Raw genomic sequence first — 24,900 nt, forward strand, 5'->3', positions numbered from 1 at the left:
CAAAAACCTTTTGTTAAGTAAATTCAAACTTAATAGCTTTAAAAAAGTAGCCTAGAATAACTTTAAAAACAGACGCTTTAGTACACATTGTTACAAGGTAGTACAGTTTGTTATTGCGAAAAGTTAGTTCACTGTCCATTCAATTTTTCAAGATTTCAAGCTTTCGCTTGAAACCTTTACAGTATTTTTGATTGTGAAATATTTCTCAAATATGACATTATTACTTTTTGGGGAGAATGTTCCCTTTTCTGCTTAATTACATCGTTAGACTCACCCAGCAAATGCATAGAAGGTTCTCAGGATCTAATTTCGTTTCAGAAGTTTTGGTAATCAGCTATTATGTGATTACTATTCCGCTTAGTCAGAATCCAAATATACTTTGCGCATTTATTTACTTTTTCAAAGACCAATCATCACGCTCTTTGTTCCGCCCTAGTATAATTCCCATTGGCTCATGAGTACTTCTCCAGTTAAGAGTTTGGAATGTGGCATAATCGTCCAATTCCAAAGCCTTTCTGTAAGCCAAGCGATACACAATGGCTACTGATTCTTTCCGAATAGATTCCTTACTAGGATGTAAGAAATCAGATGACAGCTCATCAGAAAGGTCAGATTCTGAACTGGGAAGAAATTCTCAAACACCCAATTCTTCAAGGCAGATATGCTTGTCGCCAAGTTACTTTGAATCTAAAGAGGTGATTTTAAACGATGGATTATTTCTTCCGGAAAGGTGCGGATTCCAGTTTCAAAGAAATAGCTATCCACTTAGTTTTCCAGAGAGTATGCAGCAGACAATGACAATCAATGACTACAGGGTAAGAATTTTGGTATTTGTTTTATTTATTTCAGGTCTATGTTTTAACTAGGTTTAAAGAGGGAAAGTCACCTCTAAACCCTGAAATCTTGGTTTTTTAGAATAGCGCATTTTTCAAAGCAGTTCCCCAAGGAGTTGCACCCTCCTCCTCCTAGAACGTATTCGTACTTTCTTTCAAGGTAAAATGTAGGGATGTTTCTTTATTTGCAACTAATTTATGTGTTTTTATTTATCGTTGTCTATAAGCAATTACTTTGGTCTTCAGTTTTCATTATTTATTGCTAGGGTATGTTGGAAGTATAGCTGATTTTGACCGAGAGAAAAGGACATTGACATAAAGGATAATTCTAAGAAAAAAAGACGATAAATTCGCTACCTGCCTTTAATGCACGAGTTCAAACTATAAAGCCTTTTTTTCAAATAAAATTAAAAAGCGGTGTTCACTGTTAAAGCAGTTCTTTATATTTTCAAGGGTACCTTGCTTTTTAATAGAACGAAAGCTTCGGTCTTTTCGCGGGTTTGAACACACCAATTTTGGATGCAGGCTTAGCCATTTGGAATTTGCAGTGCTCGGAATCCGAAAACACAGGCATAGGTCTTTGTAACTATTAAATAAAAAAGTAAGCTTTTTTCAACTGAAAGTAAGAAGCAATATCAAAACTTAAAACGAATAGACATTACTGCGTATCTGGAAAAGGTTACCCCTCCTCAAGACCTTGCTCTTAACGCTAAAGTTTTTCATATAACTTTTAAATAAGCTTTATTATCCTAATTAAACGGCCTTGTGATTCAGGAGTCATTCTTAAAGGATTCAAACAAAAAGTAAAATGTTAGCGTAAAGAGCGAGGTCGTGAGAAGGGTTAAACGTTTTCATATAAGTACTCATTTCTGCTCGTTATCAGTTATGATATTGCTTCTTACTTTCAGTTGAAAAAAAACTTTTTTAAAATTTAATTTCTAATCGTTTGTAAAAAATGCAGGAAATCCAGCTCCGCCTCCATGGAAAATTCCTTCTTCCCACGGAAAGTTCTTCCATGGAAAGTTCTTTCTATATAAAATACGCCCCCCCTTGCCAGGGAAATTCCCCCCAGACAATTCCATTCTACCTCAAAATTCGACCCTGAAAGTTCCTTGCGGATGATTCCGGGTGAAATATTTTTTCTTAGCTCACGCCCATTTGGAGATAACTTTAATTTCTGATTGTTTTTAAAATCATGCGGGAAATCTCCTCCTCTGGGAAAAAGTTTTCTCACAAATAGCTCCTCCCCCATCCCTAGTATAAAGTTGCTCCCGTAGAAAGTTCCCTCTGGAAAATTTATCCCGAGGAAAACTCCCCTATGGAGAATTTTTCTCGCGGATAATACCCCCCCACCCCTACTGAAAGATATTCTAGGCGATTCCAGCCAGGTAAAAATTTCCTGCGGACGATTCACCTTAACATCTCTACATGTAAAATTGAGTTGGCAATGAGATAGTAAGACAAATAAAATAATTTCGCATATGACTTCTGGCAAATTCCTCGAGTGTAAAATTCCCCCTGGAGAGTTCAACCCGTAGAAAATTCCCCCCACCCCTACGAAAAATTCTCACTGTGGAAAATCCCCACAGTGGAAATTCCCCGTCCCCTCCCCCGAAAAAAGTTTCGGTATGCTTCCAAATAGCAAATGCTATGCGTTAACAATAGGCAGACTTCATGACTTACGGACCTTTCCCCAGGGGCTGTGGGGTCATTTAATTCCCAGAGGCTATTGTTACTGGGCTTTTCAACTAAGCTAAATGAAATGGGTATATCAAAATTCTGAAAATTTTGATCGGTCAACTTTGAGGGAAAAAGGGGGTTGAAGGGGGGCTAGTTGCCCTACAAACTTTTTGGCCACTAAAAATAGAACTAGAACTTTTAATTTTCGTTCCAATGAGTCCTTTGCTGATATTCTAGGACTATTGGTTCGATGCGATCACCTCTGGGGAAAACAAACTAAAAAACGAACAAATAAACACGCATCCGTGATCTTTCTTCTGGCAAATAATATAAAATTCCACATTTTTGCAGATGGGAGCTTGAAACTTCTACTGTAAGGTTCTCGGATACGTTGAATTGGATGGTGCAATTTTTATTTTCATTCCTTGACTTTTGAAGGGTGTTTCCCCCCTTTTTCGAAAATCAAGAAAATTTTCTCAGACTTGCAGCTTTTAATGGGTTACAACAAAACTTTATAATCAGCATAATAAGCCAAATATATTGGTATATCTGTTAATATCAAAATTCTGTGGTTTAGAGTTTCAGTTACTATTGAGCCGTGTCTCTCCTTCCTTGCAGTTCGTTACCACAAACTGTTTGATAGAACTTGACATGTCGAGAAGGAAGTGGTCCGTTTAAGAGGTAGTATTGTTCACGGGGCGCTTTTGGGCTAGCTGCTATATAGTAAACTATTAGTAGCCTATTAAATAGTAGGGGTAGATAAGAAGGTAGGTATTCACTAGTTAATTTTGCTTATAGGACAAAAATAAGATATATGAGTAAAAAAAACAAGCTCTTTCCAAAGGTAATAACAACTACCATTATAATTTTGTACGAGCCCCCCCCCCTTCTTAACAGGCAGGTATTGTCCAAGGTCATTTGCAAAAGTCTTGAGATTTTGGTGGTTTTTATTGTTTTTTGTGCCATTTTCTTATCAACGGTTGGTTCGAAAGCCATATTGAAGCCAGTTTGAATACGCCCCCCTCCCAGCAAAATCATTAAAGTTTTAAATGTATAGCCAATTGCTATATTTGGCTAAATTGGGGATGAAGGGTCGGGAACTCAATTACAATGGCAGTGATTGTAATATTTGGAAAAAACAATAAATGGGAATAGAAAAGCATTTTTTTTAAATCTGGTCTCTTTCCAACACTATAAATTAACTCAGGCTGGTATATCCCCTCCCCTTACTTAAATACTCTAATAAAAATATATTCATTTCAGTTCATTCAAAAAAATCTTTTTAGTGGATTTTCACCGTTGCTTCCAGTTTTAGTTGAATCCTAGCCTCCCTCCATGGAAAAGAATTTTCTTTGGGGGAGGAGTGGGGGGGTTAATTGCCCCCTTTCCTCGGTTCGCTTTCCGCTACCAGACCCCAATTCAACCCCCCCCTTTTTGAAGAAATACGGTTTCTTCAAAAATCTTGTCAAAACTAAGATAGCCTACACAATTCAAGCATCTTTAGAAATGGGTCAGTTTTCTTTAGTACATCTTTGCCTTTATAGTACTAAATGGCTCATTTTAAGTTTTCATTACCATTTTCGCTTGATTAGGGAAAATTGCCTCCAACTTTGCCCCCTCCCCAGGATGTTGAAGAGATGTTCCCCACTGCTTCCTCCCCCCCTAATATCTGGATGTATCCTAAGACAATATAAAGATGTTGCTGATTTCGCTTGTTTCCAATATGAAATGTTAACCTGATTAATATGAAATATTAATATTGACTATTTTTTATTTGGAATATGTTTTAGTTCACAAATTTTAGCAGATAATTACAAAATAGGGATTGATGATCAATTAAATAATCACATGTCTTTTCAAACTATTCAAATACAACTTTTCAAACTGGCTCTGTTTTAAGCACGAAAAATTATAGTACGGCAAAAAATCAGCAAATTTTGTATGTCCGAGTAATTAGGGGCTGAAGGGAACGCTATAATAATGACAGTGGTTTGGAAAAAAACACTGAATGGGGAATTCAATGACATATTTCTTTTTTTATCAAGCAAAGTTAATCAGCGATTGCCTACCTTACCACTACCTATACCATCTACTAACTAAGGATTCTTATTTTTTATTTTACCCAACCTGATAAAAAAAGCACCTCTGAGACAGTGTCGCCTATTAAATCAAGCAGTTTGGTGTAGGTACCACAACTTCTACTTACATATCTCTGTACCTGCCTATTGAGTGCATTCGGACTTCTTTTTTGTCAAATCTGCAGCCAACATTAATAGGCTTTATTGAAAAAAGCAACACTTTCGTCCTATTTGAAAGCATGATATCATTGAGAGTTATGAAAAACTGCCACAGTGACGTGTGAAAAAATTATGTGTATCTACCCCAAAAGACTAACAATTTCATGAGACTAATGATTCGTCTTCAGAAACAAGTAGTCCCTCGCAATTTTGTTAGGAATAATGGGCAAAAATAGCGAAACAGGGGTGTTCCATTTTTAAAAGTACTTTCACCACCCTAATGGATGATGTAAAGAATACTCTGTAAAAAATAATATGAACAACAGAAAAAGTATCAATATCCTCGTATACAATTGCCTATAAAACGACTGTTGAAAGATATAATGAATCTGGAGAGGGTTGTCTTTTCAAATTTTGATTTTCACCTTCAATTGATTCTCTTGTTGTTTTACTGCTAAGAATACTAATTGTACTATTGATACATTCTTACTAGTTTCAATGTCGTAAATGTCGTGTTTAAATGATGTACATGGATATATTTAAAGAAACTTTTTGGCTCTTGTTCATTTTTCTACCGCAATGTTTCATAAATTTGCGAACTTCTGAAAATAAAGGGTAACTATTCCAATACAGCTACTTTGCATGCTGTTACGAAGGTCCCCTGAAAAAGTCTTTCCTAATCTATAATAAGTTATAGAGCTATAAGATTATCTAAAGAGAATCCCAATTTTCAAGCCATTTTTCAGGGAAAATGAAGAACAATATCAAAAATTTAAAACGATAAAAATACAAGGAACTAAGTAATGAAGCTCGAAACGAATAGACATTATGCCAAATGATTAAGTTGGTCTTGAAATGAATACGAATCACCAGATGCAAGTATGCCTGTGCCGTCACCCTATTCCCCTCTAAAAGTGTTAAGAGTGTTGTTTACGATTCACTGTGATCTACTTATATTATACTTATCACTTATACATATTATATATATGTAATATTATATATATATTATATTATATATATATATAATACATATATATATATATATATATATATATATATATATATATATATATATATATATATATATATATATATATATATATATATATATATTATATATATATATATATATATAAAATATAATAAGATACATATTATATATATACTTATCACTGTGATCTACTACTTTATATTGTTTAAATTCAGAGTTTTAATTAGGTACATTTCCAATGCACAAAAGATCTATTGAAAAATATAATAAAACACATATTGAAATTTACAATATATTAGACATTTAAATTAAACTATGGCTGTCACAAGCATGCTGATATCGACATCTTTTTTGTTATGGAGGTTGGAGTAGGTTGTCACTTTTGTACTTGTTATAAAAGCTATGTTAAAAATTATTCACCAAGATGAGAGTAATTATTTTAGGGGGATTTGATAATGCTTAGGAGAAATTTAGAGAAGAAGGCATCTAAAAAAGGGACTAATTTTGACGCATCGACAAAAATTAGAACCACATTAGATAAGAAAAACTAAATTAACCGTCATGAATATGTCCTCACTACATCGAACAAAAGTTTTTTTTCTAGAAAGTTTCTCTGGCACTTTGGGAATTGTCTCCGTAATAAATACAAAACTAAAGAAAAGTTTTAGAATATATATTTCAATTTACTCCAATATTGTCAACAACTTTAGAAATTCTTAGATGCAAATTGAAGTGGAAATTGGAGGTGATTGTGAAAATGCAGACAACATACTGTGTTTTCTGTAAGGATGCTCATATTTAGGCTTTATATTTATGATTAGTAACTTCCGAATCTCTTAAACACTAACTGTAGTGGCCTTTTTCAAGATGTTGCCTTTAATCTAAAAGCCGTATACACCGTCTTTCGTGTTACCCCTGCTTGGCCCCTTAAGATTATTTTTTGGATAATTAAACAGAAAAGAATTGTACTATCTTCAAGTAGAGTAAAGATAAAAATTGAAAATTAAGACGAACACGTATTTTTTTTTCTTATATAAGAGGAAGACTAGTCCTAGTTTTCTGCCCTAAAAGAAAGCATTTAGAGCTCGCAACGAAACTAGCCAGAAGATAAGCAAAAGTATTTTGTAAATAATCATCTTTTAACACATTTAAAGTAAGAATATTATTTTTAAGGCAATTGTGAATATACATATGAACCCTTTCGTTTTCCAGTCATTGCGAAAAAAACATGTTTTATCATATCATTTTTCTGTCAGAGAATTCATTATAGATGCATCAAAAACAGGAAAAAAAAAGCCAAAAGAGATAAAACATGACTTATGGTCATTCAAGTATTATTTAGGGAATGATCTTAAACCTTTAAATCTTTATGTTTTAGATCAGGGCATTTCTCTTCCTACACCAAAATTCTTTGTCCACATATACAAACTTTGTCTTTGATTTTCAATGAAGTCTTAGACTATTGATTCTATTGTAGAACATGTTCCTGGTAATGGGGCCACTCATCCTTATGGTAAACAAAACTGTAAAAAAGGGAATTCCGATAATAACTGATAGCCTACGTCAAAAGAAATGGATTTCAGTGCTGATTCCAAATATACAAAATTCCCTAAGTTTAATGTTACCCATCAGAAGCTACGAGCAACAAAAAATTTGCTTGATTTTCAAAAAAGGAGAATCCAACCCCCCCCCCCCAAAAAAAATGCAATGAACCCTAATCAAAATTGCACCATTAAATTCAGCATACGAGGAAGCCCTGCTGTAGAGGTTTCAAGTTCCCACTTGCAAAAATGTTGAATTTTGTGTTTTTTGGCAAAAGATCTTTTTCAACCACGGATGCATGTTCATTTATTTATTTATTTTTTTCGTTCCGTGTTTCCCACGGGTGATCGAATCAAACCAATGGTCGTAAAAGATCATGAGAGGGTTCATTCAAACGGAAATTGAAACTTCTGATGCTCTTTTTAAGTGAAAAAAATTGTGGGCAACTAGCCTTTCCCCAAAGTCAACCCTTGCACCCTTTCCCCAAAGTCATCCGATCATAATCCTTATATAGCTGTTTTGATCACTATTGTAGAAAGATCAAGTAACCATGACTTGGGGAAGACATGGCCCCCACAGCTCCTGGTTGAAGGGCTGTAAGTTACAAAATTTGTCCATTGTTTACATATAATTTTCGTTATTAAGAAGTATGCAGACATTTTTTGGGGAGGGAGAATTTTCTGCTGTTGGGGATTTCCCACGGAGAGAATTCCTCCTTGGAGAGGAAAGTTTCCGGGGAATAAGTTTCAAGGGGATATTTTATATGGGGGAGTTTACCAATATAAAATTCTTTTTATTTGTATTACTTTGTCTTTGGTGACTCAATTTTACATGTGAAGACGTTCCAAGAAAATGGTCCGAAGGAAATTTTAAGCAGGGTTGGATTGTCTGTGGAATTGTTTTGTTAGAGGGGAGTATTTTCCGCTGGAAAATTTTCCGTGGTTGATTTTTCGGCGGGAAAATGTTCCATTGGGAAATTTTTCGCGGGAGAAATTTTTCATTGTTAAATTTTCCGTGGGAGGAATTTTCCATTGGGGGAGGGCATTTCCAGAAAAAATTTCCAGGGAGGGGGAGAGAAGGGTTCCTTCATGATTTGAAAAATAATCAGAAATAAATGAAAAATGAAAAATAAACCTTTTTTTTTAAATGGAAGTGGGGAATTTTCCAGGCGGAATTATCCGAAAATTTCAGCGAGGATGGAATTGTTGGAGATAGTGGGATTTTAAGCGAAAGAAATTTTCTATGGAGGAATTTCCGTGGGGGGATTTTCCATGGAGGGGAAAGGCGGTTATCCCGGAATTGTTTGAAAAACGATCAGAAAATAAATAAAAAAAGTTTTTTCTCGACTGAAAATAAGGAGCAATATTCAAATTTAAAAGGAACAAAAATTGTTCTGTGTATCACGGGGGATATCCCTCCTCAATATCTTGCTCTTTACGCTAAAGTTTGAATTTTTGTCCCAATCCATCAAGAACAACTCCTGAACTCCTGTACTGTTGAATTAGAATAGGAAGCTTGTTTAAAATACTAAGAAACTTCAGCGTGAAGAGCGTGGTTTTGAAGAGGGGCATCACCACTCATATACGGATAATTTCTGCTAATTTTAGATTTCAATTTTACTCCTTACTTTCAGTTGAAAAAACTTTTTTATTTGTATGGGAAACCCTCTGGGAAACTACGAAGCTATCAGAAGGGTCAGATTAAAATTCGAACATTAAAACATATTTGGTAGAGAAACAATTATTATTTTGTCCGAACATATTTCAGACAGCAGAAACTCAGTTGCTCAAATATTTAAGCCGATCAATGAGTTAAGACTTGTATTGTACTTGTGAGCAGACTCACAACAATATTTATTTAAGCAAAGATGTTAAATTTAGGGGTGAAACCTTTTCTGTATATATCCATAAGAGCCTGGATCCGTAGGTAAGCTTGTGAGCAGACTTTATTACCTGAAACACAGATATCTGTCGATAGTTTTGAAAAGTGTTGCCAAGAAAGTTTACAGAAGTTTGGTAAGCCTATGGGAAAAGTAATTAAACAAAAGTTAACTTTCTTATAAATTATATGTTTATTACTACACAGATCAGTTGCATTGTAGATCCTTGACAATATCCCCCTCCTTTGGTTATACTATCTTAACGTAGTTTCCCACTTTAAATATAGTCATTTCATATGAATATAATTTTGATTTGAAACTTCAATTTGTAAAATACAAAGCAATCTACTGAGTTCAGTAAAACATAACTGTCAGATTTAAACGAACAAAAGTTAGTCAAACAGTTCGTGGTAACAAACTGTAGTAAGGAGCGACCCGACTCAATAGAAACCGAAACTCTAAAAAAATGGAATTTTGGTACCAATAGTTACATCAAAAGAATTTTATTTTATTGCTGATTTTAAACATACAAGTTTCATCAAGTTTAATCTTACCCATCAAAAGTTACGAGCCTGAGAAAATTTGTGTTATTTCAGAAAATAGGGGGAGGCACCCACTAAAAGTCATATAATCTTAAAGATAATCACACCATCAGATTCAGCGTATCAGAGAGCCCGATTGTAGAAGTTTCAAGCTCCTATCTACAAAAATGTGGAATTTCGCATTTTCTGCCAAAAGACAGATCACGGATGCCTGTTTATTTGTTTTTTTTTGCCAAAGGGTGATCGTATCGACTCAGTGATCCTAGAATTTCGCAAGAGGGCTCATTCTAAAGGAAATTAAAAGTTCTAGTGGCCTTTTAAAGTGACCAAAAAAATGACTTAAAGTGAACTAGGCCCCCTTCTACCCTCATTTTTCCCCCAAAGTCACCGGATCAAAATTCTGAGATAGCCATTTTATTCATCATAGTCCAAAAACCTAATAACTATGTCTTTGAGGACGACTTACCCCCCCCCCCACAGTTCCCGTGGGAGGGGCTGCAAGTTACAAACTTTTACCAGTATTTACATATAGTAAAGGTTATTGGGAAGTGTACAGACGTTTTCAGGGGGATATTTTTGGTTTGGGGGGGGGGTAGTTGAGGGGGGGATATGTGGGAGGATCTTTCCATTGAGGAATTTGTCACGGGGAAAAGAATTTCAATGAAGTGCGCAGGATTTTCTAGAATTATTAAAAAAAAACAATGAAAAAATAGATATGAAAAGTTTTTTCCAACTGAAAATAAGGTGCAGCGTTAAAACTTAAACGAACAGAAATTATTACGCATATGAGGGGCTCACCTCCTCGTAATACCTCACTCTTTACGCTAAAGTATTTTTAGTAATTTCAACTATTTATTCTAAAGCTTTTGTGATTCAGGGGTCATTCTTAAGGAATTGGGAGAAAATTTAAGCTTCAGTGTAAAGAGCGAGGTATTGACGAGGGGGTGAACCCCCTAATATACATAATAAAAAAATACGAATATAGAAGTTCGTTACGTAAGTTAATTCGTAAGCTACATATTTTTTTACTAATGAAAGCGTTCGTAAAAAATTAAAAGTTCTAGTTGCCTTTTTAAGTAATCAAAAAATTGGAGGGCAACTAGGCCTCCTCCTCCGCTCCTTTCCTTCTCAAAATCTTCGAATTAAAACTATGAGAAAGCCATTTAGCAAAAAAAAATTAATATGCAAATTTCGTTTTAATTATTTATGTGCGGAGAGTCGAAATCAAAACATACATTAATACAAAAACGTTCAGAAATTAGATAAAAAAAAACAAGTTTTTTTTAACTGAAACTAAGGAGCGACATTAAAACTTGAAACGAACAGAAATTACTTCGTGTATGAAATGGGCTTTTCCTCCTAAACGCCTCGCTCTTTATGCTAAAGTTTTTTACTGTTTTAAAAAGTAGGGTTAAGAGAAAGAGTCAAACTTTAGCGTAAAGAGCGGGGCGTTGAGGAGGAAAAGCCCCTTTCATATATGGAGTAATTTCTGTTCGTTTTAAGTTTTAATGTCGCTCCTTACTTTCAGTAAAAAAAACTTGTTTTTTTTATTTAATATAAACAAGAGCGAGAGTACTGTCCCCTGCAAAGCCCTTCGAGTGTCACTTGTGACACTTGACATAGGTTAGACCCAAGCCTCTAAGCAAAACAAGTTATCAATTCAAGAAAATATTCTTTCTTGATTGATTTCGCACGTATCTTGTAGCCCGTTTTTGTTTTCTTAACTGTTTAATTCATTTTAGAGATCGAAGCCTGCATCGACCGAAGGAATGTTTTAGAGAGGGCAAAGGCTTAAGAGCAAAATATATGTTGTTTTTTTTTGGCCATACTTATTAAAAATTACTTAAACGTGAACTTAGCTTCTCCCACGTTGGGAGTCGTCTAAAACATCAACGGCCTCGAAATTGGACGTTCTTAGTCCAAAGTCAATAGTTCGTTCAGGAACGACTGCAATACTCTGCTCCATTTCCGAAGGAAGGCAAGAACACTGCCGTAAACTTCAACCGGCTGCCACCTTTAAACGTTCTTTCAAGTTTACCAAAGTCTTTTTTATGCTAAATTCATATTGCCATCAATTACCTAATCTGACTTGTGTTAGCCCCACCCCCTCCGATTTTGTGACTTGTTCAAATTAAGGAATGTTTTGGTTTTGGACGGTATATTGGAAGCAATTACTTCTTACATTGCACATCCTATGGATATTTATTGTCTTTTTTGGAAAGGGGTTGGTTGATAAGAGACGTAAAGCGAAGAACTGGTCATGACTTGTAATATTTTTATCATAACTTAACCCATAGTTTGTTTTGATGTTTTTAAGCTAAACAAGTCTAAGGTTATTATAATATCTCGACAGGCAAATCCGAATTTTCTCGACTCTTCCTTCTTAATTCATCAGCAGCTCCAAGCAGCAGCCGTTGCAATGAGAGGTCAAACAGAACTACAAGCTGCCCAGCTAGAATGGCTCACCCGGTCAGGGATTATGTATAACAGATTTTCTGGAGATTTTACTAGTAAGTAGATCCTTAGTTCCAATATATTTAAGTTTTTTTTTCTTTTAGTGCTTCTACACAGAATGGCAGATAATTTTACTGAAGAGGGACAATCTGTGTTTTAAACTTACTTCAAAATTATAATCTCTTGTTAAGAGGAAGGTTTAGTTTTCTTTATAAAATTATTTAGACGGAAGCCACCAAGAAAACAAATACTGCCAAAAATATAGAATGAAAATTTTTGTAACTAAATTTATTTTCCTTTTTTCTCCATTCTTCAAAGATTCAATCTAGTTTCATTCAGTACTCATCAGTAAGACTACTAATTTTTGGTCTCCCTCAACTAATCAGGACACTGACGTGACCAAACGCACTCGAAACATTCAGACTTGTACCTCCCTACTCCTCCTATGATAAAATTATCCGTAGTTACACCTCTAAAATCTCATGATTTCTTTACAATTAACAATTTTGTACCTTTTTTGAACGTGTGCCCCCCCTGCACCCCGGCCTTTGTGGCCTTTGAGCATAGCACAGCAGGTCTTTGCTACGCTCCTGATTTGTGACTGGACATTGCTGATGCGTTGCCATAGCATTGAGGTCGTAAATCTTCAAATGATTTGCGTATCTCGAATTATTTTGATAATATGTTTACCGTATTGGCTGCATCTTTTTTTACGAAACAGATTGAACTCTAAAAAAGACTCCTTCACAACTGCTGTTCTTCACCAGAATGAATGTCTACATATTGAAGAGCTTGTGACAATAGGCTGCACCATGAGTAGATTCTTACATTACTCCGTAATGTTCCGGATATCTTGTAATGTTTTCGCATGTCTTGTAAAAGTCTCTCCCTAACCGGGGGGTGCTGAAATTTGTCTAAATTTATTTTATGTTCTTGTTGAAATACAACAAAGGAGTTTGTTGCACATATAAAACGATAGCTTTTGTTTCTAAATCGAACTCAGCAATAAGCTTTACAAGTTCTATCAAACTACCAGCATTTCAATCCAGCTTGTCATTTATAATGCTACTTTGTCTCTGCCCTCTAAGGGCTTAATTCTGTTTGGCTAGATACTTTATACAGCATGGCACCCTTTAAGCATTTCTTGCCATTTCTCCTTATCTTTAGAAATTTAGTTTTGAGGATCGTCATCTATTAAACCTTTTTTTTTTTGCAATTCTTTATTCCATTTCTTTCCACGTTTTGACTGGGTGCCTTTCAGAATTTTCATAAGCAGAAAATTTTTTTCTGCCTTTTCCCACCTTTTAAAGCCGTTTTAGATTCCAGTGAAGAATACCATCTTGGGTTTCCAGGGAAGAACATATACTAATTTCATTCTTTGACCAGCAAAGCACACATTAAATCAATATGTGCACCCTTGTGAATACTCCAACCATGAACAACTCACATTACCTCCCATTCGTTTCTCAGTTGTTTTGTAAACCCCCTTGAAGCTATTGATTTGTTATTTATCGGTTGTTAAAAGGTTCAACATTGTTCTGAAAATAATATGAGCCACCGTCTAATATTAATATACAGAGTGCATCTGGAAAAATTACTTTTCTGCTTTTTTAGATATTACTCGGTATTATTCGATATTACGATATTACGGTTACTTTTCTTGATGCCTGGTCAGAATGCTGTATCTAAAGTATTGACGATAACTTACATGAACTGTAAAAAAAAACTTGATATAATTCATGACTTCTTAATAAACGTTGTTTTTAATTGATTCTGCCTGCCTTGGATCGGTTTTACTTTCACATGCAATTTTTAGCGGTTCAAGTGTTCACGTTTAGATAAAATCATGGGATGTGTCTTTAGTTGAAGACTTTACCCCTTTTGATGTTCATGATTCAGAAGATTGTCCTCTTTGAATAAATGCTGTGAAGATTTTACTTGATTTCGCACTTTCTCCTTCGCGGCCCTTTTACTAATCCCTTCTTTCTGCACCACATGATTTTGCTTACCGTTCTCTTTACTTTTTCATCGTTATATAAGAACTAGTTTCCTTTTAGGGTCCTTAGGCAAACATAAAAAAGACCAGTAACAAAACTACACTCACTAAGAATGACGACAGAACATGCACAGTAGTTCTGACGACTTCCGAAGATCAAGGAATTGATGAAAAAACTTTGTTTGGTCCCCCCTTAGAGGCTGCACCCAGGGTCAGATGTTCCTCCTTTCTGTCCTAAATATACCAGTGATTTAGAGGGGTTCTTCAAAACAGTGAAAAAAACTCAAAAACTCTTTAAATTTGAATTATGAATTTCTTTTAATAACTCAAATAATATATCCAGATAATGCCTCAAGGTTTTCTCTATGCCCCAGGACGATATCCAACAAGAATATCCAACGAAAGTAGTCATCATTTTACTATTTAAATCTCTCGCTGAATTTACATATTCTTCTATAGCATCCTGTTATAGATAATAATTATAAGCGTATTGGTTTGCCTTGAACGCTGTGAAGTCGCAAGTTTTGCTTTTTCATTGTCACCTTGCACCTGATGTGATAAATTTTGGTGGTACAACTATAAAAACCTACCAGGGAGCTGACTTACCTAGGCCTTCCCCATTGGTCCCTCTATAGCTTCAACATGTAATTTGATTATTACCCACATAGACAAGACATTACTTGGGGCATACACGTCGCTTGTTCCGTCACAGGTAAAGGTTAAAAAAATGATCATGGCTAAGCTTTATAAGGCAGTGGATTTGCCTGCCTTGTGTACTGTTCCTATTATCATTTTGGGATTTTCTGATAGCCACGGATAAGAAAGATACTAGAAAACAGTTTTTCAAATTTGTGAAGTTCCTTCTTAGCTCCCCAGTGGGTCTCAGAATTGTTTCCTTTGAAAAAATATTTAATTATCGGGCTTATCCTTAGTGTTGATGACCTGGCCACCAGCATGTGTAGTAAAGAGATGGACCACCCTTGCATGAGTATTCTTTTTTGAATTGCTTGTAGTCGTTGTTACGTATTTTGTGTATAGTAATTGGTTTTTCTTTGTTTTTTTTTTCTCTTTTTATCCTACATTGTTTTCATTTGGTGTATTGATGGGTAATAAAATATTAATTCATTCATATATCTTTTTGTTCCGTTTTTCCGTACTACTTTAAAGAAGGCGAGGAAGTGGGAAAAAAAATTAAAGAATGAGCAGGTCTTTTACAGGCCAGCTGATGTTGAAAAAAAACAACAACATAATTTAAGGATTTACTTTATCCATGAAAGCGGATGAAAGTATAAATAAATTCTATTCCTTCGCATAATCCCTTTCATTCTCTTATCAAGGATTTCAGTGAAGCCAGCATTCCCTTGTCCAATTTTCAATATTTTATCAAACAATTAATCACTATTTAATTGATTGAAGAAAACTACTTACTCCAAATAGGTAATCATTTAAAGAGCTATTTATCTCAACAGGGATAGTGGAACGATTTGCGGAGGGGTATTCTGCTGATCGCTCCCTGATTTTCCGATTATTACATTTCCATAACAAAGCAGCCGTCTAAAAGATCAGGTTAGAAGTAATTGGCTTGTAGCATTCAGCTAAAGGACCATCTGCTACTTTACTTCATTGTGACAAGTGTTGTAAGCATAAGGACATATGGATGATTATATGGCTCATTAGTCAATTATACACCGGTTGATAAAGGATTGTATGTACTAATTATCTTGGTTTTATAAATTTTATCCAAGTCTTTGCTTCTATGATTTGGGAAATGGTGACAAATTCTTGTGAAATATCTAGATTTACAAGTTGCTCAAAACATCTGGAAATGACCCTAGCTTACCTTAGGGGTAGACTAATATTCATGAGCTCAAATCTAAGCGTTCATGTTGCCTCTTTTGTTTAAGTGAGGTTCAGTTTTTCAAACAAAATAGGCGTTTTCATAGAAAAAGTTTGTCTCGCTCATTCAACTAAGCGAAAACCATTTCGAGTGAGATATGATGTTTTAACTTCTGCAAAAAGCGTTTTGACAAATCCAACATTTCAACATTTAGTTTTGCTTATTCAAACCTTCAGAACAAATAATAAAACAGTTCGTGGTAACGAACTGTAGTAAGGAGCGACCCGGATCAATAGTTTTGTTACTAATAGATGCATCAAGAGAATCAGATTTTTATGGTGATTTTTAAAATATAAGTTTCATCAAATTTAATCTTAACTATCAAAAGTTCCGAGCTTAAGAAAATTTGGCTTATTTTTGAAAATAGGGAGAAAAAACCCTATAAGTCATAGAATCTGAACGAAAATCACACCGTCGCATTCAACGTATCAGAGAACCCTACTGAGGAATTTTGTGTTTTTTTTTTGTCAAAAGACCGATCACGGATGCGGTTTTTTTTTTCTTTTTTCTAGGGGTGATCGTATCGGTCCAATGGTCCTAGATTGTTTCGAGAGGGCTCATTCTAACGGAGATTAAAAGTTTTAGTGTCCTTTTTAAGTGGCCAAAAAAATAGAGGGTACCTAGGTCCCCTCCCACGCTCATTTTTTCCCAAAGTCAATGAATCTAAATTTTGAGATAGCTATTTTGCTCAAGATATTCGAAAAACCCAATAAATATGTCTGTGGGGACGACTTACTCCCTCACAGTCCCTGGGGGAGGGGATGAAGCTTACAAACTTTGACAAATGTTTACATATAGTAATGGTTACTGGGAAGTGTACAGAAATTTTCCAGAGAATTTATTTTTTTTTTTTTTTTGGGGGGAGGAGGGGTTAGGGGTTGAGGGAGGGGTTAAGTGGGAGGATTTTTCATGGAGGAATTTGTCATGGGGGAAGAGAATTTCTATGAAGGGGGCAGGATTTTCTAGCAATATTTAAAACAAAAACGATGAAAAAATAAATATGAAAAAGTGTTTTCAACTGAAAGTAAGGACCAGCATTAAAACTCAAAACAAACAGAAATTATTACGCATATAAGGAGTTCATCTCCTTTTTATACCTCGCTCTTTACGCTAAAGTACTTTTGGTATTTCAACTATTTATTCTATGGCGTTTGTGATTCAGGGGTCATTCTTAAGAAATTGGGACAAAATTTAAACTTTAGTTTAAAGAGCGAAGCATTAACGAGGGGGCAAACCCTCTCATATACGTGATAAAAAATACGAATATAGAAGTTCGTTACGTAAGTTAATTCGTAAATTACGTATACTTTTTACTAATAAAAACGTTCGTAAAAAATTAAAAGTTCTAGTTGCATTTTTAAGTAGCCAAAAGATTGGAGGGTAACTAGGCCTCCTCCCCCACCTCTTTTTTCTCAAAATTGTCCGATCAAAACTAAGAGAAAGCCATTGAGCCCCCCCCCCCAAATGCAAATTTCGTTTTAATTATTCATATGCAGAGAGCCAAAATAAAACATGCAATTATCCAAAACGTTCAGAAATTAAATAAAAAACTAGTTTTTTTAACTGAAAGTTAAAAAAAGTTTTTTGAACAGAAATTTATGCTCTTTATGCTAAAGAGTTGAGAGTAAGAGTCAAACTTTAGCATAAGAAGTGGGGGGTTGAAGAGGGAACACTCCTTTCATATACGGAGTAATTCCTGTTCGTTTTAAGTTTTAATGTCGCTCCTTACTTTCAGTTAAAAAAACTTTATTTATTTATTATTTATTATTTTTTATTTATTTTCTCAATTGAAAAGGCCTTCGCAACAAGCATTAAAATTACTGAGTCACTAGTTTTTGCAGCATACACCCTTGTTCATAGCACATTGTCATATTTAACTCAATTAGAGCTGATTTTTTTCCCATGGCAAGTATCCAGAATTTCTATTTTTTCTGGAGGGGGGGGGGTTGGATGGTTTTAACTCATCAAAACATCCATAACGTGGAAATTTCCGATATTTGTAAAAATTGTAAAAAAGTTTCATGGAGCTAGAGCGAATACACAAGGGTCAAAGGACCTCTAGGCTCGTGCCTGGATTTTTCCATTTCTTTAAATTGAGGAAAAGTCTAACAGTTCAAAATATCAAGTAAAGTAGAACTCCAAATACGGCATCAGATAAGACGAGAAAGTACGAAATGCATATATGAATCCTAATGGGCAAATGATTAATTGATTATAGCAACATCAGCAGTAGCTAGATGAATATTGTGAACATTTGGAAGAAGGCTATGGGCTATATTTTCCAAATATTGAACGTCAGTCACCAAAAATATCCAACTCAAAACTCCAAGATTCCTTAAAAAAAGTTGGTTTCACCCGATTACCCATCTAACTTGATTTGGCAACCAATGGCATGATATATTTATTATTCCTTAATGGTCAGACAGTTCGTGGCAAAGAACTCTAATATAACTGTCAAAAAAGGGAGGAATTTTGATAACGAGTAATACATAGAAAGAATTGAATTTTTGTGCTGATTCCAGATATATAAAATTCATTAAGTTCAGTGTTAACTATCAAAAGCTAAGAGCCTGAGAAAATTTGCTGCATTTTTGAAAGAGGGGGAAATACTCCCAAAAAGTCAAGCGATTCTAATGAAAATCACACAATCAAATTGAACAAATCAGAGAACCATATATGTAGAGTTAAGCAGCTATTATCTGCAAAATGTGGAATTTTGTATTTTTTTTTGGGGGGGGGGGAAAGAAAGATCGCGAATGTCTGTTTATTTGTTGTTGGTTTCTTTTTTCCCATGGATGGTCGTATCAAACCAATGACCCTAGAAAATTGAGATAGAGCTCATTTGAACGAAAGTTAGCAGCTCTGGTGCCCTATCTCACAGATCCAAACCATTAGAGGGAAACTAGCCTCCCTCTCGAACACTTTTTTCCCAAAAGAAATCTGATCTAATTTTTGAGATAGCCATTAGGTTCAGGATGGTTGAAAGGCCCAATAACTATGTCTTTAGTGACAAAATGACCCTCACAACTCCTGGGGAAACAGCTCTGTGCTATGCAATTTACCTATTATTTGCACATAGTAGTCTGCTTGTTATTAGGAAACATAGGACAATTTTTCACGAGGGTGGGAATTTCAGTGGTGATATTTTCCACGGAGAGAATTTTTCATAAGGTAAAATTTTACAGGGAAATTTTCTAGGGAGGAAGGTTTCCCAGTTTGATTTGAAAAACAAAGAAAAATTAAATATAAAAAACAAGTTTTTTCAGCTGAAAATAAGGAGTAACATTAATGCTTCGAACGGAAAGAAATTATCTTGCAAATAAGGGGGTTTTCCCCCTCTTTAGTCTCTGACTTTGTATGCTAAAGTTTGACTTTATTTCCCAATTCTTAAAGAACGGCATCTGAAACACAAGGGCTGTTTAATTGAAATAAAAAGATTTTCTTACACACTAAAACACTTAAGCGTAAAGAGCCAGAGGTTGAGAAGGGGTTAACCTCCTAATTTTGTGAATAATTTCTTTTTATTTAACAGCGTAATAAGCAACAATTGCTTATTCGGCTACTTCATTGAGTCTATTAAACGCTACCCAAAAACTGAAGAAGGGTTATATGATGGGACAAAAATGGTTTATTATATTTAGCCTATGTTTTATTTTCTATAAAAATAAATTTTCATTTTGGAACGAGCCAGCGGACTCTTAAGAGGCTTATGAAGTGGGAGGCATGGGATCTAGAGATCTCGTCTTTATCTTTTCAACGGTCTGGTGTTCACTGCCAGGTTTTTCCTTTTTTAACTTGCGTTTCGTTTGAGGGTTGAAATCAACATTGACCTATGCATCATTCATATGATATACAGATATTGCAGATAGAATTGCTTCAAGATAGCTGAATCCAAGTTGAATTAAATAAAAAAACGAATTTTTTCATCTGAAAGTAAGGAGCAACATTAACACTTGAAACGAACAGAAATTATTACGCATATGAGGGGATTCGTATTATAGTGAATAATTGTTCGTAGAGAATCACTAAAATTCACTATTGAAAAATAGTCCTTATGTATTTTTCGGGGAAGTGGGCTGGGGTCAGAAAACCCTAATTTATCAGGTTCTCTGGCCATACCATTGACTAGTCTTTACTAGAACTGTTAACGTCCCTCATGCGGCGTGAAAAGTTGTAGCAACTTTGGTGGTGTATCTCCCCATAAAACTAAAGTTTTATGGGAGGTATACTCTATTTTTGTCTCTTTCCCTTTGATTAAACCCTGCAGCTCTCAGCCTGTTAAAATTTTCAAATGGTAAGGTCTCACACAAAAAATAGTCTATGGTTTTGAAAACAGCCTCAATATTCGCCGTTTCTGCTTAAAACTAAATTTACTCTCTATTGTCTGACATCTAATAAATATTGCTACTTCTAAAAAAAAACACCGTGTTTATAATCTAATAATCTATGTTGTTATTAAATATTCAACGGCAAACTTTTCAGGTGAAAGTATTGAGCGAAATTAAAATCTAAAACGGACAGACGCCATCCCGTATATGCTCTCCCCTCGACCCCTACTTTTTACACCAATGAATTATGGTGCCATTTTTGAATTCAATAAACATAGTTGGTGGAGAATTTCAATAATCGGCTAAAGTATTTGAGAGACTCAGCTGTTGCTGTCTAAAATGGATTTTGAACAAAATAGTAAAAATTGCTGCTTTTGTACTAAATATGTTTCAGTGTTTTTATTTTAATCTGACCTATCTGATAGTTTCATAATTTTCCAGAGCGTTTCTCTAATGTTCAGCACTAAATAAGTGTTTAATCATACATTTAAATTGAAAATAATAGATGAAGAGCTTGAACTTTTATAAGTAACATGTTATAAGGGTTCATAGTGGACACATAGCCTTGGGTTGGGGAAGGCTGATATTTGACACGGATGCAAGCTTAACAGAGTAATCTTATCGTCATGAAAAATAAATATTAATTCTTTGTATTGTTTTTATTTTCAACATGGTATAATAGGTTCCAGCCTTTTTGAAATATGTGTAAAATGTGTTCTATGTCGAACACATTTACATTGAAAAATTAGCATTATATTTTTATTCGGTTACTCATGGATCCTATAAATGTCTACTTCATTGGAACCTTAAAACGAACTGCGAAACATTTTTGTTTAATATATATGAAGTAAGGACGTGTATCTCCCAGCAATTAAATAAAAAATACATATTTTTTCCACTGAAAGTTAAGAGCAACATTAAAAACTAAAACGAACAGAAACTATTCCGTATGTGAAAGGGGTCCTCCCCTCTGCATCGCCCCGCTCTTTACGCTAAAGTTTTTACTGTTTAATAAAGTAGAATTGAGAAAAAGAGTCAAACTTTAGCGTAAAGAGCGGGGCGTTGAGAAGGGAACAGCCCCTTTCATACACGGAGCAATTTCTGTTTGTTTTAAGTTTTAATGTAGCTCCTTACTTTCAGTTAAAGAAACTAGTTTATTTTTATTTAATTTCTGAACGTTTTTGAATTAATGCATTTTTGATTTTGGCTCTCCGCACATAAATTATTGAAATGAAATTTGCTTATTAATTATTTTTTGGGCTAAATGGCTTTCTCTTAGTTTTGATCAGACGATTTTGAGAAAGAAGGGGTGGGGGAGGATGCCTAGTAGCCCTCCAGTTTTTTGTTTACTTGAAAAGGCAACTAGAACTTTCAATTTTTAACGAACGTTAGTATTAGTAAGAAATACACGTAACTTAAGAATTAACCTACGTAACGAACTTTTATATTCTTATATTTTTATTATGTATATGAGGGGGTTTGTCCCCTCGTTAATACCTCACTCTTTACGCTAAAGCTTAAATTTTGTCCCAACTCTTTAAAAATGACCCCTGAATCAGAATGGCCGTAAAACAAATAGTTGAAATAACTAAAAATATTTTGGCATAAAGAGCGAGGTATTTAGGAGGAGATGAACACCTCAAATGCGTAATAATCTCTGTACGTTTTTAGTTTTAATGCTGCTCCTTACTTTTCAGTTGAAAAAACTTTTTCATATTTATTTTTTCATTGTTTTTTTTTAAATAGTAATGCTAGAAAATCCTGCGCCCCTTCATTGAATTTCTCTTCCCCCATGAAATATTCCCCCAAGGAAAGATCCTCCCACATAGCCCCCTTCCCTCAAACCCCCCCCCCCCCCACAAACCAAAATAATACCTCTGAAAAACGTCTGTGCACTTCCCAATAACCATTACTGTGTGTAAACACTGGTCAAAGTTTGTAACTTGCAGCCCCTCCCCTGGGGACTGTGGGGGAGTAAGTCATCCCAAAGACATAGTTCTTATGGTTTTCGACTATTTTGAACAAAATGGCAATCTCAAAATTTTGATCCGTTCATTTTGGTAAAAAATGAGCGTGGGAGGGGGCCTAGGTGCCCTCCAATCTTTTTGGTCACTTAAAAAAGGTACTAGAACTTTTCATTTTCATTAGAATGAGCCCTCTTGCGACACTCTAGGACCACTCGGTCGATACAATGACCCCTGGGAAAAAAAATAAATAAAAAAAAATAGAAAAAATAAAAATAAAAACGCACCCTTGATCGGTCTTCTGGCAAAAAATACGTTCCACATTTTTGTAGATAGGAGCTTGAACCTATTTCAGCAGGGTTCTCTGATACTCTGAATGCGATGGTGTGATTTTCGTTAAGATTCTATGACTTCTAGGGGGTTTTTCCCCCAATTTTCCAAAACAAGGCAAATTTTCTCAGGCTCGTAACTTTTGATGACAAAGACTAAATTTGATGAAATTTATATATTTAAAATCAGCATAAAAATCCAATTCTTTTGGTGCATCTTTTAGTATCAAAATTCCGTTTTTTTTAGAATTTCGTTTACTATTGAGCCGGGTCGCTCCTTACTACAGTTCGTTACCACGAACTGTTTGATCAGAGGTAACAAAAATTAGTTTATATCTGTTTTAGCACTGGGGGATTTCCATTCAAGTTGATATTTAAGGGAATTTGGAAGTTACTAATTATAATTTACCAGCTAGACAATATGAGCGTCCTTAAGAAGAACGTAGCATGTATTGTGTTTTTACAATGACCACCGATTTCCGCCTCGATTTGCACCCAAGAATTTTTAAACTTGTTGAAAATATTGAAATAAAACTAAAATTTATATCGTATAATTTCCCTTTTTTTTATCTATCATAGAAAAAGAATACAGAATGTCTGTCAAATATTCTGAAAAAAAGTTGTCTTCGATGTTTTCCATCTTGAAATTTCTTCTTACTTAAATTCCTCCTAACCATTGCTAAATCTTACTAAAAAAAACTCTGCTTTTCTGAATAAATTACTAGCATTTCTTTTATTATAACAAGTATAAAAGTAAAAACCTATTCAAACTTCCATAAGAAAAAAGAGGCTGTCGGTAGCAGTATTCTTGGGACAACTAGATTTTTAGCCTGATTTTCTCAGGCTAACGGTTTTGACTTATAACTGTAAAAGTAAATAATTCAAACATTTGAAACCACTTTTAAATGAAAAACATATAATTAGGCCTATGTAATGATATTAACTTTCTTTCCTTAGAATTCTAATTGCTCTTAGCAGGATTCCGTCTTCACTAACCGTTCATTACAGCAAAGTGTTCTATTTTTAAAATATAGCATGTAAAAAATAGAACTACATTAATTGCATATTAGTCCATATATTACAGGCGTTCTGATATACTTGACGGTAAAAGCAATTTGATTGTATGTCCGTTACCGGATTATTAACACACGAACCCTTTTTTAGTGCAACGTAACCACTTTTTTAACAACAAACATTCCTATCTTTAAATATTAAATAAAAAAAACTAATTTTTTTAGCTGAAAGTAAGGAGCGACATTAAAACTTAAAACGAACAGAGATTACTCCGTACATGAAATGGGTTGTCCCCTCCGCAATCCCTCGCTCTTTCCGCTAAAGCTTTTAATTGTTTTAAAAAGTAGAATTGTGGCAAAGAGTCAAACTTTCTAGGACCACATGGTCGATACGATGACCCCTGGGAAAAAAAAAAAAAAAAACAAATAAACACGCACCCGTGATTTGTCTTCTGGCAAAAAATGCAAAATTCCACATTTTTGTAGATAGGAGCTTGAAACTTCTACAGTAGGGTTCTCTGATACGCTGAATCTGATGGTGTCATTTTTTTAAGGTTCTACGACTTTTAGGGGGTGTTTCCCCCTATTTTCTTAAATAAGGCAAATTTTCTCAGGCTCGTAACTTTTGATGGGTAAGACTAAACCTTATGAAACTTATATATTGCGATCCATAAAATGCGATTCTTTTGATGTAGCTATTGATATCAAAATTCAATTTTTTAGAGTTTTGGTTACTATTGAGCCGGGTCGCTCCTTACTACAGTTCGTTACCACGAACTGTTTGATATTTGAGACAAATAAAAGGCAGATTAGATATGACAAGCACTGTCAATTCCAAAAAAAGAAAGAAAAAAAAAATCGTGCTTATTATAAAGTCTTTTTTGTAAGAAATGTGTACCTATACTGGTTCTCGTATTTGCTGATTCCAGAAAGGAATTAGCCGTTTGGGAATTACATAAGGTTGTATCTCCAACCCCCTCCTCTCAAATATAAATTCTGGCTTTCTCACGAAACGGGTTCATTTAAACGAATAATTATTCGCATATTGAAGTTACAGACAGAATGCTAATATACCTCCATGATGAGCATTACTTCTCAATTACGGTTTCATTTACATACTAAACACTTGACAAGTGTACTCAAACCACCTGCAATAACTTATATTGCTGATGTCTATACACCTGGGCTGGTGTTGGTATCAGTAACACATAAATA

General features: G+C 34.7%; 1 protein-coding gene across 1 annotated transcript in view; it reads left to right on the forward strand.

Annotated features, from left to right (window-relative positions):
- The first annotated feature begins 511 nt into the window (after positions 1-511).
- Positions 512-24,900, forward strand: part of LOC136035829 (homeobox protein MOX-2-like) — a 31,943-nt gene continuing 7,554 nt past the window's right edge. The window contains exons 1-2 of the mRNA XM_065717792.1: positions 512-815; positions 12,058-12,214. Coding sequence (XP_065573864.1) covers positions 537-815; positions 12,058-12,214 — 436 coding nt within the window. The 5' untranslated portion in view covers positions 512-536. The remainder of the gene's footprint in view (positions 816-12,057; positions 12,215-24,900) is intronic.

The sequence above is a fragment of the Artemia franciscana genome, chromosome 14, assembly GCF_032884065.1.
Source record: "Artemia franciscana chromosome 14, ASM3288406v1, whole genome shotgun sequence".
Lineage (NCBI taxonomy): Eukaryota > Metazoa > Arthropoda > Branchiopoda > Anostraca > Artemiidae > Artemia > Artemia franciscana.